Source organism: Piliocolobus tephrosceles, chromosome 17 (assembly GCF_002776525.5).
Source record: "Piliocolobus tephrosceles isolate RC106 chromosome 17, ASM277652v3, whole genome shotgun sequence".
NCBI classification, from domain to species: domain Eukaryota; kingdom Metazoa; phylum Chordata; class Mammalia; order Primates; family Cercopithecidae; genus Piliocolobus; species Piliocolobus tephrosceles.
Window position 1 is genome coordinate 42,131,909 of NC_045450.1, and position 13,623 is coordinate 42,145,531.

Below are 13,623 nucleotides of genomic sequence, written 5' to 3' on the forward strand. Positions count from 1 at the left end.
TCAGATCTACTGATATGCATAAAAGTATGGATCAATCTCAAAAATATACTAAGTGGGCCAGGTGTGGTGGGAGGCCAAGGTGGGAGGGTTGCTTGAGCCGAGGAGTTCAAGACCATCTTGGGCAACATAGCGAAACTCTGTCCCTATTTAAACTTTAAATAAATACACACACACACACACACATAGTCCTAAGTGAAAGAAGCTTTATTGAAATATGTACATGTAGATGAAATCTTAAGACAGGCAAAACTAAGACAAGCAAAAACTAACCTAGAGTGAAAAATTCAGAACAGTATGAATGGGGAATGACTGAAAAAGCATAAGAGAACTTTCTAGGGTGACAGTAATGTTCTCTGTTTAGATTGGGTTCAGGCTGTGCAAGTGTATACATCTGTCAAAACTCATAGAATGGTACACTTAGGATTTATGCATTTCATTGTGTGTAAATGGCATCTCAAAAAAAACAGGGAACATAGAACTCTTCCATGCTAAAATGTTTAGAGATGAATAGTACTGATATCTGCAACAAATGCACCAAAAATCAAGATGGATGAAGAAATGACAGATGCGTAGAACCTAGTGGCAGATATGCAGGTGTTCATTCCATAATTCTTTCCATTTGCGTGTTTGAAAATTTTTATAATAGGCCGGGGACGATGGTTCACGCCTGTAATCCTAGCGCTCTGGGAGGCCAAGACAGGTAATCACTTGAGGTCAGGAGTTTGAGACCAGCCAGACCAGCATGGCGAAACCCTGTCTCTACTAAAAATACAAAAATGAGCCTGAGAGTAGAGGCGGGTGCCTGTAATCCCAGCTACTCAGGAGGCTGAGGCACGAGAATCACTTGGGCCTGGGAGGCAGAGGTTGCAGTGAGCCAAGATAGTGCCACTGCACTCCAGCTTGGGAGACAGAGTGAGACTCTGACTCAAAAAAAAACAAAACAAAAAAATTTTTAGAATAAAACGTTGGGAAATAAAAAAGTAGTATGAATTTATGCTTAGGAAACATACTTCTTATCTTTCTTAAAGTAAGTGGGGATATTGCAGATGAGAAAGCAGAGATTAGTGACTTGTCCAAAGATACCATATAGACACTTTCATATGGTCTATATGAAGGGGGAGTAGGACTGAGACATTAAATTACTACTCCAGGGCTCTTGCCATAATATATATAAATATGTAACATTTACAAGCCACTTTTACATTTTGTTTGGGCCACACAGTGGTCCCATTGGGCAAGTAGAAGTTATTACTCTAAATTTGCAGATTTAAAAATCTGCACATTGGGGTGAAATTGTTTGCCAGTTATCGCACAAGTAACAAGTAGTAGAAACAGGTCGAGATGCTAGGTAGATCTTTTTTCCTGGCTTACCACTTTTGCTACCACTTCATGTCCCAAAGTTCCCAGTTCGCGAAATATTTTTGTGTGGGACCCAACACTTGGATAAGTGGTTCTGGAGGAGTCTCTGGCCTGCTTTTCCTCCTCCTTGTCTCTGTTACCACTCTGAGTCTGAAAGGGTCTTCTCTGTTGAATGTCTCTGACTGACCAGCCCAGTTTCTGTTTCAGTGACCTGTTGCCGACCAGCCCTGGTGCCACGTGCCTTCCATGCTTCAGCTGTGGGGCTAAGGTCTTCAGATGAGCAGAAGCAGCAGCCTCCCCCTTCATTTTCTCAGCAGCATTCTGAAACACAGGGGGCAGAAAAACCTGATCCAGAGTCTTCTCATCCACCCCCCAGGTAGGCACTAATCCACCTATTTCTGGCCACTTCATATGCTTCAGTATGTCTGTTCCTCCTTCACTTCCTCTTTCCTCTCCATCCCCTTTTATACCTACCTTCATTTCCAACGCCATCTTTGTTATTTAGAATTTTTTATTTTTTGTAGTGATGACTTCTTGCTACATTGCCCAGACTGGTCTCAAACTCCTAGGTTTCAAACTGTCCTCCCCCTAGACCTCCCAAAGTGTTGGGATTACAGGTGTGAGCCACTGCACCCGACCCCAAGGCTGTCTTTGGAAATAACCTATTGTTTTTATAAAATTAGTGCCTGTTTGTTCTAAAACATCTAAACAGTATAGAGAAGTTCACAAAAATAAAGCAGTTTTATCCAAAATTACAGAGATAACCCTGCTAACATTTTTGTGAATATCCTTTTAGATGTTTCTCTAAGCTTATTTCATATATACGTTTTTGTATAGAATAGATACCATGTGTATAAACTCTACATGCTGTTCTAGAACCTGTTTTTTCACTCAACAGTACATTTGTAATGTCTTTTCATAGTTTAATAGTTGTATAACATTCCAGCAAATAGCTGTGCTGAAATTTATTTAACCTGTCTTTTATTGATGGATATTTAGATTTCCTTCACTAGTATAAGAAATAATGTGATAAAGTGTGTGAATCTCTTCTTAGAAGTGGGAGCACTAAGTCAAAGGATATGTACATTTAAAGATTTGTTACAGGCCGGGCGCGGTGGCTCACGCCTGTAATCCTAGCACTCTGGGAGGCCGAGGTGGATGGATCACGAGGTCAGGAGATCGAGACCATCCTGACTAACACGATGAAACCCCATCTCTATTAAAAATACAAAAATTAGCCAGGCGCAATGGCAGGCGGCTGTAGTCCCACCTACTCGGGAGGCTGAGGCAGGAGAATCACTTGAACACAGGTGGCAGAGGTTGCAGTGAGCCGAGATCGCGTTGCTGCACTCCAGCCTGGGGGACAGAGCGAGACTCTGTCTCAAAAAAAAAAAATAAATAAAAAGATTTGTTACATATGTGGGACCAGTTGCCCTCCAGAAAGGTAATACTAATTTACATTTCCATTAGAGGTTTTTTTTTTTTCCCTAATCCTGCCATTGAAAAGTTTCTCTAGATCTGAAATTAGAGTGTTCCTTTTCATTTTTCTGATTTCCTAACTAAAGTACTTTTCATTTCAATTCAAGAAATATTTTTTGAGGCCCTACTATCATGCCAGGCCCTGTGACTAACAGCATTGCTCCTGCCCTCATGGAGGTAGTCTGGTGTGAGTTTAGATGAAGAAACCCTCTGAGCACATTGTGCTAAGGGCTGAAGACGGGGAACTCCAGGGTGCAGCATTGCCTTCATACCACATGACCTCGTTTGCTGGATTCCTCTCGGTGCCTATGGGGAGGGGAAGGATGATCTAGTTTTTACTCTGTTGGCATTAAAACATTGATACTGGCTGGGTGCAGTGGCTCACACCTGTAATCCCAGAGCTTTGGGAGGCCGAGGCAGGTGGATCACTTGAGGTCAAGAGTTCGAGACTGGCCTGGCCAACATGGTGAAACCCTGTCTCTACTAAAAAATACAAAAATTAGCCGGGCATGGTGGCGCATGCCTGTAGTCCCATCTACTCGGGAGGCTGAGGCAGGAGAATCGCTTGAACCCAGGAGGTGGAGGTTGTAGTGAGCTGAGATCACGCCACTGCACTCCATCCTGGGTGACAGAGGGAGACTATCTCAAAAACAAAAAACAAACAAAAAAACCCCACATTGATACTGACACAAGAGTAAATGTCTTCCCAGCATGTGCTTAGAGGAGATCCAGAGCCCCTAGTTTCTGGTCAGGCCCATTGTACAAGCCAGGAGATGAAGTATGCTGGGCTGTGTCCTCTTGTCTCAGGTATACAGACCAGGGCGGCGAGGAGGAGGAAGGCTATGAAAGTGAGGAGCAGCTGCAGGACCGCATCCTGACGGCAGCCCTGGAGTTTGTGCCCACTCACGGGTGGACAGCAGAGGCGATTGCAGAAGGAGCCCAGGTGTGTATAGGTGAGGGTGGAGCCACCCGACCAAGATGAGCCAGGATGGAGTCACACCAGGCAGAGCAGAAGGCCTCATGCCTTCTTCCAGTCCAGCTCAGAGCCCCTCACAGCTGCAAGATTGACTGGGTTTTTTCCCCCAATACGGAGGAACTGGCTTTATTTTGTAGTTATAAAGAACGTACCACGGAGTTGGTTGTTGGGAGTTGTGTTCTAAAGGCAACCTATTAGGCAAGAATTGTCTGTGATCAAAACTACCATGTTTCATTGACTCTAAGATGCCATTGGTTGTAAGAGGCACCATTTTTAAATGCATCAGTAAAACAGAAAACATACTGCATTTTGAACTATGACAGAGCACTTCTATGATTGACACTGATTTTTTTATTTTTATTATTTTTATTTATTTTTATTTTTTTTTTTTGAGACAGAGTCTCGCTCTGTCGCCCAGGCTGGAGTGCAGTGGCCGGATCTCAGCTCACTACAAGCTCCGCCTCCTGGGTTTATGCCATTCTCCTGCCTCAACCTCCCGAGTAGCTGGGACTACAGGCGCCCGCCACCTCGCCCGGCTAGTTTTTTGTATTTTTTAGTAGAGACGGGGTTTCACCGTGTTAGCCAGGATGGTCTCGATCTCCTGACTTCGTGATCCGCCCGTCTTGGCCTCCCAAAGTGCTGGGATTACAGGCTTGAGCCACCGTGCCCGGCCTGACACTGATTTTTTTAAATGAAAAATCTATATGCATTTTTGAATTAATGACATATGGTGTTTGAAAACCCCCAAGAAGGCACCACTTTGGAGACCAACACATATTTTCCCAGAAACTCTAACAGCATTTACTGCAGTAGTAGAGACTGCTGCTTTAGATTAGGCAGTAGGCTCATGTTCAAGCCATGTTGTGGAGAGTCCTCCAGCATAGCAAGATACCATTCTCCAAGAGACTGAGGGGATGACAGAGTTGCATCTCCCATCCCAGGCTTGCTGCAGGGCATCTACCCATGGACAATGGGCAAGGTTGCTGCTTTACTGAAATTTAACTGTTATTTCCTTGTCTTCTCTCACTCCCAAATGCACATTTGGTAACAGAAGTCTCATTAGTGAAATGCAGATGCTCTGACTCCACTGTAGGCTCATTGTGAAAACTGAACAATACAAACAAATATAAAAAAGAATGTAGAAAACACCTATAATCACACCAAAGATCATACTACCAACATTTATGCCTAGTTCTTCCAAATTAAAACCCTTTAAATGATTCATTCTTTAAATGTTTCTTGAGCAAATAATGTGCCCTAGGCACTGTGCTAGTCCAAGGGACATGACGGGGTCAAGATGGACCTCCTTCCTGCCCTTGTTGAGCTTCCAGTCTAGCAACATTAATAAAATGTATACAAATGTTTACTTAGACGATGTGGTAAGTGCTATCAAGGAAAGGTGCTGTTGGGCTGTATAATGGAGGGACCTGATCATTAGATCAGGTCACAGCTGCAAGATTGACTGTTTTTTTTTCCCCTCAATAGGGTGGAATGGCTTTATTTTGTAGATATAAAAGTAATGAACCATGGAATTGGTTTTTGGGAATTGTGTTCTAAAGGCAACCCATTGGCAAGAATTGTCTGTGATCAAAACTACCATATTTCATTGACTCTAAGATGCCATTGGTTGTAAGAAGCACCATTTTTAAGTGCATCAGTAAAAAAAGAAAACATGTTGCCTATTAAACTATGACAAATAGTTTAATTTGTCATACCAAGGGGATGGAGGGCTGGGCACAGTCGTGCATGCCTATCATCCCAGCACTTTGGGAGGCCAAGGCAGAAGGATTGCTTGAGCCCAGGAATTTGGGACCAGCCTGGGCAACCTAGGGAGGGACCCCATCTCTACAAAAAAAAACAAAAATTAGCCAGGCATGGTGGTGCTTGCCTGTGGTCCCAGCTAGTTGGGAGGCTGGGATGGGAGGATCTCTTGAGCCTGGTATGTCAAGGCTGCAGTGAGCCATAATGATGCCACTGTACTCCAGCCGGGGCAGCATATATATATTTGTCTCAAAAATATATATATATGGGGTGGGTAACAGGGCGGTCAGGAAAGGCTTTTGAGCTGAGAATTGAGGAATGAATAGGCTTTACCTGACTTCGTGGGTAGGGGATGGACAAGTCCAAATAGAGAAACTGCACAGGCAAGGTGGAAAGAAAAAGAAGGATGGTACATTAGAGGAACCACAGAGAACCACCATGCAGAGAGTGCAGGAAGAGAGACTTGAGATGAGCAAGGCTGGAAAGGTCAGTCAAGGTCAAATCAGGCAACGCCCTAAAGGTCATGATAAAGAGTCAGGCTTTTCTTCTAAGAACAATTGAAGATACTGGATTAAATTTGGCATTTCAAAATGCTCATTTTGGCTGCTGGATGAAAAGTGGACTGGAGGCAGAGAGAGACTCATTGGGGGCTGCTGCCAGACATCCAGGAGAGATAAGGTGGTCTGGCTTAGAGTAATGGCAGCTTGGACATGGGAGGGAGTAGCTTGGACATGGGAGGGAGTGACAGGATGGCATTGGAGTTGCCAGTTTGCATGTGTGGGTACACAGTGGTAGTGTTTTCTAAGGTTAAGGCCATTGGAAGAGGACCAGCTTTGGGGAAGGGTACAGCCTTGATCTTTATTGAGTATGAGGAGTTTTTCAGTCAACCAGTAGAGGCATCAGGCATACAGGTCGGGAACTGGAGGAGACAGCTGGACTAGAGATACACATTTGGGCATTATTAGCATGCATATATACTGTGTGTGTATGTATGTATATATATATATATATATATATATATATAGTAATTATGGAAGTCAGTGAGATTGTCCAGGGCAAGAATATAATGTCATATGAGAGGGGAGTCCAGACTGTCAAGGAACTCGGACATTTAAGGGGAGAGTAGATAGGATGGGCTGTCAAAGTCTAAGTCAGAGCATCCTGATGTTGGAGGCACAGCAGGAGAGTGTGGATTAAGCAGCTAGACATTGGTTACTGGAGCAACAACCGTTTGAGTGGAGAACTGGGTCAGAAATCAGCTGGAGTGGATCGAGGTGTACATACAGAAGGCGAGGAAGTGGTGAGGCGTTTGGCTGCAAGGGGTAGATGAGAACTAGGGTGCGCCAAGCAGAGGAAACAGATGGAAGTTTGCACATGATTGAACACAAATGGGAAGAGTACAGAAACAAGAGTGGACCAGGCTCACATGTGTAATCCCAGCACTTGGGGAGGCTGAGGCGGGAAGATTGCTTGACACTAGGAGTTTGAGGCCAACCTGGGCAATATGGCGAGACCTCATCTCTACAAAAACATTTAAAAATTAGCCAGATGTGGTGGCACATGCCTATGGTCCCCGGCTGAGATGGGACGATTGCTTGAGCCCGAGAGGTCAAGGCTGCAGTCATACCACTGCTTGAGTGACAGAGCGAGACACTGTCTCAAAAAAAAGAAAAAAAGGAAAGAAACAAGAGTGAGGATGAATTTACAAGAGAAAATAGGCAAAATCAAGAGGGTGAAGTTCCTTGAAGGCAAGAATTGTGGGATCTGGACAACAGATGGAAGGACTGGCCTTAGATGTGTTAGGTGCAAAGTTGGAGAAAGCAGCTGAAGGCTTAGTTTCTAAAAAAGAAAGAAGACCTGTTGATGTGTTCATCCCTGAGCTAGTCTCTGTGAACTTGTTATTCAAGCCTGGATTCCACTCTTTTTTTTTTTTTTTTCAGGACCATTCCGGCTATGTCTCTCGAGCTCCCTCTCTATGGACAAATCTCAGTTAAGGCGTAAACCCGGGAGGCGGGTTTACGCCATTCTCCTGCCTCAGCCTCCGGAGTAGCTGGGACTACAGGCGCCCGCCACCTCGCCCGGCTAGTTTTTTGTATTTTTAGTAGAGACGGGGTTTCACTGTGTTAGCCAGGATGGTCTCGATCTCCTGACCTCGTGATCCGCCCGTCTCGGCCTCCCAAAGTGCTGGGATTACAGGCTTGAGCCACCGCGCCCGGCCCTCCTGGATTCCACTCTTGCACACACACCAAGGGGCTTTGCGGGGTGGAGGGACCGGTGGTGGTCAGTTTCACCAAAATCACATGGACCCAGAGTGAAGAGTAGGAGTGTCCCACTGAAAATCAAGCTGCTGTCACTAGGAAGAGGCTCTAGTGATGAACAGGCAACAAATGTACCCTACACTTGGGCACCGCTTTTCTGTTTTCTTCCCTTTTGTAGTCTCTGGGTCTCTCCAGTGCAGCAGCCAGCATGTTTGGGAAGGATGGCAGTGAACTAATACTGCATTTTGTGACCGAGTGCAATGCCCGGCTCACACGCGTGCTGGAAGAGGAGCAGAAGCTGGTACAGTTGGGCCAGGCAGAGTAAGTCCCAAGGCATTATTACTTAGGGTGGCAGCTAAGGATCAGGGAACTTGGGCCCTACGAGCTATCCCCAGGAGGCCAATCCAAGCAGAACCCAAAGAAAGTAGCATTGGGCAGCCCTGCTGCTGTGATGGGACTGACACCCGGCCGCCTGTCTCTGACAGCTTTAGTCAGGCCAGCATCAGGAGCTGGTGGGACCCTTTTCCCTAGGGCTGAGTAAACCGTGGAGCGCTAAGCCTCTGCCTTTCACTCAGAGACACACTGTTTTCTTTTCCCTCTTCCAGGAAGAAGAAGACAGACCAGTTCCTGAGGGATGCAGTGGAAACCAGACTGAGAATGCTGATCCCATACATTGAGCACTGGCCCCGGGTACCGAGTCCATATCCAGGCCCCAGAGCAACAATAATCCTAATATTTATTATTCTCAGCACCTTTCACTCAGATGACTTTGTACACTGTTGAACTTAGCTCATCAATCTCCATAAACCCGAGAATACTTAGTACACTTGGTAGAGCTGGGTTTCAAACTTGGGCATACCAAAGAGAGTGACCCTGAGCCATCTGTGTCTCAGTTCTTGGAAATGTCAGTGGTCCGGGTACTGGATCCCATCCTGGGTGGGGTTCTCCTAGTGGCCTGAGTGTGCCACCAGGTCTTCAGGGAGGAGGAATCCATGCAGGAAGTTAGAAGAGTCAGATTTTATTGGCTGTCTTCACTTGAATAACAGCCCTGTGGATTTTAGATCTCGAGGACTGTGATTTGTCAAATTGTCAGTGTGATGCTTGGGGATTGGCATATTCGTTGCAAGGGTTTTTTTCACCTTTTCTGAAGCTTCCTTTTTCCTCTGTTTTAAAGCATGTCACAGTATGGGCCATTCTCTGAGTGAAGAAAGTACAGAGTGAAAGTACACCCGAAGTGAGAGGGACTCAGACATCTTGTGTCCTTTGCTCAGCTGGAAGACTACTGAACATGTAGTTTCAGTCATTCAGTTGATAGACATTTGAACACTTACGGTGGTGCCTAACCCCAGGCCGCGTGTGACTCATTCCACCTTGCAGTTAAATCAGTGGAAGTGCATGTATGAGTCCCTCAGCTGCCTTCCTGATTCAGCATAGTGTTTTCTTCTGGGCTACCTCACTAAGAGAAAACCTTACAGCCGATCCAGGACCTCTCTGACCACCTCCCCAGTGGATGTAGCATTGGTAAAGTGGCAGGACCTTGTTTTGACAGTAGGAGCTGATGTATGTGAACGGACTCCTATCTCTGCTGTGTTTCTTCTGTGTGACAGACTGGGGTATCTTCGCCCATCCTTGCTTAGACCAATCTAGACCCTCTGTCCCTTTGCATTCCCAGTTCCAAATGCTAGGGATGGAGAATGTGCTTGGGCTTGCATAAGACAGGGCTATGCCCCTGGCTTTCCTCAGCTGTAGTCAGCATTGCTAGCTGCCCAGAACTCACACTGGTGGGTGAAGATGCTGGTCTCAGACAACTAGAGCTGGGCAGGCCCCCTCATACTAGCTCTCATTGGAGAGGTAGGTGCTGGTCAGCTATGCACCATTATCTGCGAGCAGAGCTTACTCCTCTGCCATTCTCTCCCCAGGCCCTCAGCATCCTCATGCTCCCTCACAACATCCCGTCCAGCCTGAGCCTGCTCACCAGCATGGTGGATGACATGTGGCATTACGCTGGGGACCAGTCCACTGATGTGAGTGCTTTCTGCAGGCCCACAGGAGGCTGGGAAAGGCTTGTGTTAAGCATTGCTTCAAGAAGCTTGTGAAATTTCTTTGATCACAAGCCCCTGTAGGGGGGTTGCAGTGTCATTCCCATCTAAGGTATGAGGAAGGTCCCTCACGAAGCCAAAGTGGGATCTAGGTCATCTTCATTCAGGGACCAGCATTCTAGCCACAAACCAGTTATTATTTCTACCAGCTTGTGGTGGTGACACCAGGTGTCAGAGAGCCTTTAGCATTGGCAAAAGCTAATTGGGCTGCCATTTTATTATCATTTCCCTCCTAAGATGTAGATTCTGCAGCAAAATTCCTCTTTTGAAAAAAAGAAAAGCCATGGAGACACCCATTGCTTTAAAAAGAAATTCCCTTCCCCAGCCCATCTTGGCCTGCTTTGCTAAGAGATCAATAAGGGTCTTTAAACAGCACCAGGAAAGAATCTGACTTGTTAATGTTATCATATTTCTGGTAGGAAATTTAAAAAAACATACCTTCATAAAGGAAATTAAAATGTGATGATATTTTGTGGAATCCTGGATAAGGAGGCACAGAAATACTCCCACCATAGTTATAACAAAGTGTTTTAATAAACTTCCCCCATGTGGGAATATAATGCCAACAGAGATAGTAGGAAAATGAAATTAGAAAGCAAAGAAATTAAAGGAATAAAACACCAAGCAGCTGAGCTGGTCCTCTGAAGAGCAGTTTGCCAGAACAATCAGAAGTTGCTGAGGGACTTGAACTCTCAGCTTTGCCCCGGTATTGTAATCTGTCCATGAGTCTGTCTCAGCCCTCACTTTGTTGATGAACACACCAAGGTTTGGTCATAACTGGCTGATTACAGCATCTTCTGGGACTCAGATGTCCTAAGATGTAGGCTTTCTACTAGCAGTTCCAAAATGGATTGGATGTAGCAAAATCATCTGGGATACTTATTAAGTATCCTGATTCCTGGCACTTAATTTAGATCCGTTGACTCTGCTCTTAAGAGGTTGGGCCCAGGAGCTTGCATTTTTAATCAACCAGGTAATTCTGATGCTCAGTCAAGTTTGAGATGGTAGCGTTGTCCAGAGGGCCACATGTATCTGTGAGAGAAAGAAGTAGTCAAGAGGGAACCAGGAGTTCCCATGGCCTTGGGTAGGAACTGCCTCAGACTTGCACCAGCCCACAGCGGTAGCGTGGGTTTCTTTGCAGTTTAACTGGTACACCCGCCGAGCCATGCTGGCTGGCATCTACAACACGACAGAGCTGGTGATGATGCAGGACTCCTCTCCAGACTTTGAGGACACCTGGCGCTTCCTGGAAAACCGGATTAATGATGCAATGAACATGGGCCACACTGCCAAGCAGGTAGCTGGGGACTGGCCATTGGGGAACCCTCTTTAGAAGGCATACCTGTTCTCCTCAGGCCACAGCTGGTCACTTGACTGTGCTCTTGCTCCCTTTTGGCCTCAGCTGACAGTCCTGAGGGCCTTACCAGGGAGCCTGGCTGGTTCTTCCTCAGGCCAGCCCTTCCCTAAGAGCCATACTTTGCCCATTTGTGATTGTGTTGTCCAAAGCTCTCCTTCCAGTAATGTGGCCTCCATGTCTCCACCTTTTGGGGCTTATAGGCCTCCTGATTTATCCTGCCTGTCTCAACTTTAAATTTGTGTTGGTGGCCTAAGGGAACCTGACACTGACTCCTTCTAGGTAAAGTCCACAGGAGAGGCACTGGTGCAAGGACTCATGGGTGCCGCGGTGACGGTGAGTACTGCCCAGCACATCCCTGCCCCTCCTGTCTTCCACTCCAGCCCTGTGATATGTGTTACTGACTTCACATCATTTTGTAGCCCTAACCTGGAAACCTAATAATCTAATAATAAGGCTGACAGTGGTTCAGCCCTAGTGTCTTGATTCCAAAAACCCCACATCTTTATTTTTTCCTCTTATCAGGAGATATCACTGACTCCTGGGACCCTGGTATATCAAGTCTCTGTATCATAGCTGCACCTGCCACCTTGCAAACCTGAATCTTGGCCAGGTGCGGTGGCTCATGCATATCATCTTAGTACTTTGGGAAGATCACTTGAGCCCAGGAGTTTGAGGCCAGTCTGGGCATCATGGCAAAACCCTGCCTCTATGCAAAAAAAAAAAAGAAAAAGAAAAGCTACATCTTTTCTATTAGAGTTTATAGGCAGGGTAAGCCCTCACTATTCTTTTTGTTTCCATTCCCGTGCCAGCTCAAGAACTTGGCAGGTCTAAACCAGCGTCGGTGAGAGGAAAGGGTGTAAGCTACAATGCCTAGAAGAGAATGAGTGGACAGATTGAAAGAGCTTTGAAAAGTATGAGGTGCCATCCATGTAACCTGGTGTTCATGAGAACACACTAAAGGACTCCTGAGACACTACCACCGCCACCTGGAAACCACAAGGCATTTGATGCTACCGTTCTGGTCAGGGATTGGGCCGCTTCTTCAGTTCCTAATACCAGACCAAGCCTCCTGATGCCTTTCTGCACTGCAATTGTGTGATTGAAAAATGAGATGTGCATCCAAGCAATCAAGCCACAGAAACCGAGCATGTCCCTTTCACGATCTCATGGGCACCTTGATCATGTCTTAACCTTCCATTAACCTTGGGGCTCCCAAGCCAGAGTCAAGGTGATGCATGCCTCATGCCACCTCAAAGTGACAGCTCATCCCCAGCACAGCACAGGTGTGTGCACACAGAGGTGTTCCTTGCACCCCCGCCCTCTCAGGTGTCCTGAGATGCTACTCCTGGGAAACCCCTCAGAAAACTGCCTCACCTGAGACAAGTGCCTGCTGGACAGAGGTGTGATCCCAGGCCTGGTGTCATATGACACCAGCATGCATCACAGGATTATTAGTGTATTTTGAGTCTAAAAATAATAAATACGTTTGAAGTAGTTTCCTGATGTGTAGTTAGTTTGCTTATCAACCATGATAGGTATCCAAGACCCCAGAGGGAGACAGAGGTGTTATGGAAGAGGCTTGAGGCTGGCAGCCAGGAGACCTGTGTTCCGGCGCTGCCACTGCCTAGTACATAGTAGTAATTATGGTACCTCTGCGTTTCTGGGCTCAAGTCTTCCCATCAGTAAAATAGGGGTAACAGAAGCCTTCCCACAGACCATTAGCTCCCTTGGCTGCCCTTGTCTGACGATTTCAGTGGTACATTCTTTAGCCGCAGTAATTTTCTCAGCCTGTACACTGGCTGGGTTCGCTTTGCATGTCTGGTTAGCTCTGTTTTCTGCTTTGCTGTCTTCTGCCTAAGTCAGTTAAATATTAATGGGGGAAGTCAGCAACTAATTGAATTTCAGATCTCTTGTGGGTCTTCCACTGGATCTTTTTTGTACCTCTCTTCATTCCTTGTATCTTTTGACATCCTGTGAAGTTTTTGCAGTAGCTGTTCGTTTTCATTGCATTCTCCTTTTTCCTTCATAGCATGCATCTCACACTCAGGAGACAACCATAATTCTTCATTTACAGAGATGACACAGACTATGGAGCAGGGTTCCATCAGTGCCCACCCTCTGTCTCAGGAAGAGGTGTCAGTCTTTGCAAAGGCCAACTCTTTATCTGGTTACTCTTCTCCCACCTCTTAAATGTAGCTCCTGTGAAGTTCTATTTTAGAGCTTTTCTCTGTTGGAGCAGCTGCCACTTTGTTTGAGGCCCATTTGTTTGAGGCCTATTGAGAGTTTGAGACTCTCTCCAGTCTGTTTAGGGGACTTCAGTAGTTCTTTGTTGAG

At 46.0% G+C, this 13,623-nt stretch overlaps 1 protein-coding gene across 2 annotated transcripts in view; it reads left to right on the forward strand.

The window, feature by feature from the left end:
- Positions 1–12,789, forward strand: part of COQ9 (coenzyme Q9) — a 14,808-nt gene extending 2,019 nt beyond the window's left edge. The window contains exons 2-10 of one of the 2 annotated variants that reach the window (XM_023210024.2): positions 1,567–1,735; positions 3,646–3,781; positions 8,012–8,154; positions 8,439–8,523; positions 9,753–9,857; positions 11,074–11,229; positions 11,569–11,622; positions 11,812–11,899; positions 12,099–12,789. In XM_023210024.2, coding sequence (XP_023065792.1) covers positions 1,567–1,735; positions 3,646–3,781; positions 8,012–8,154; positions 8,439–8,523; positions 9,753–9,857; positions 11,074–11,229; positions 11,569–11,622; positions 11,812–11,862 — 899 coding nt within the window. In that variant the 3' untranslated portion in view covers positions 11,863–11,899; positions 12,099–12,789. The remainder of the gene's footprint in view (positions 1–1,566; positions 1,736–3,645; positions 3,782–8,011; positions 8,155–8,438; positions 8,524–9,752; positions 9,858–11,073; positions 11,230–11,568; positions 11,623–11,811; positions 11,900–12,098) is intronic. The other variant, XM_023210025.2, reaches the window with a different exon arrangement.
- Positions 12,790–13,623: the final 834 nt, after the last annotated feature.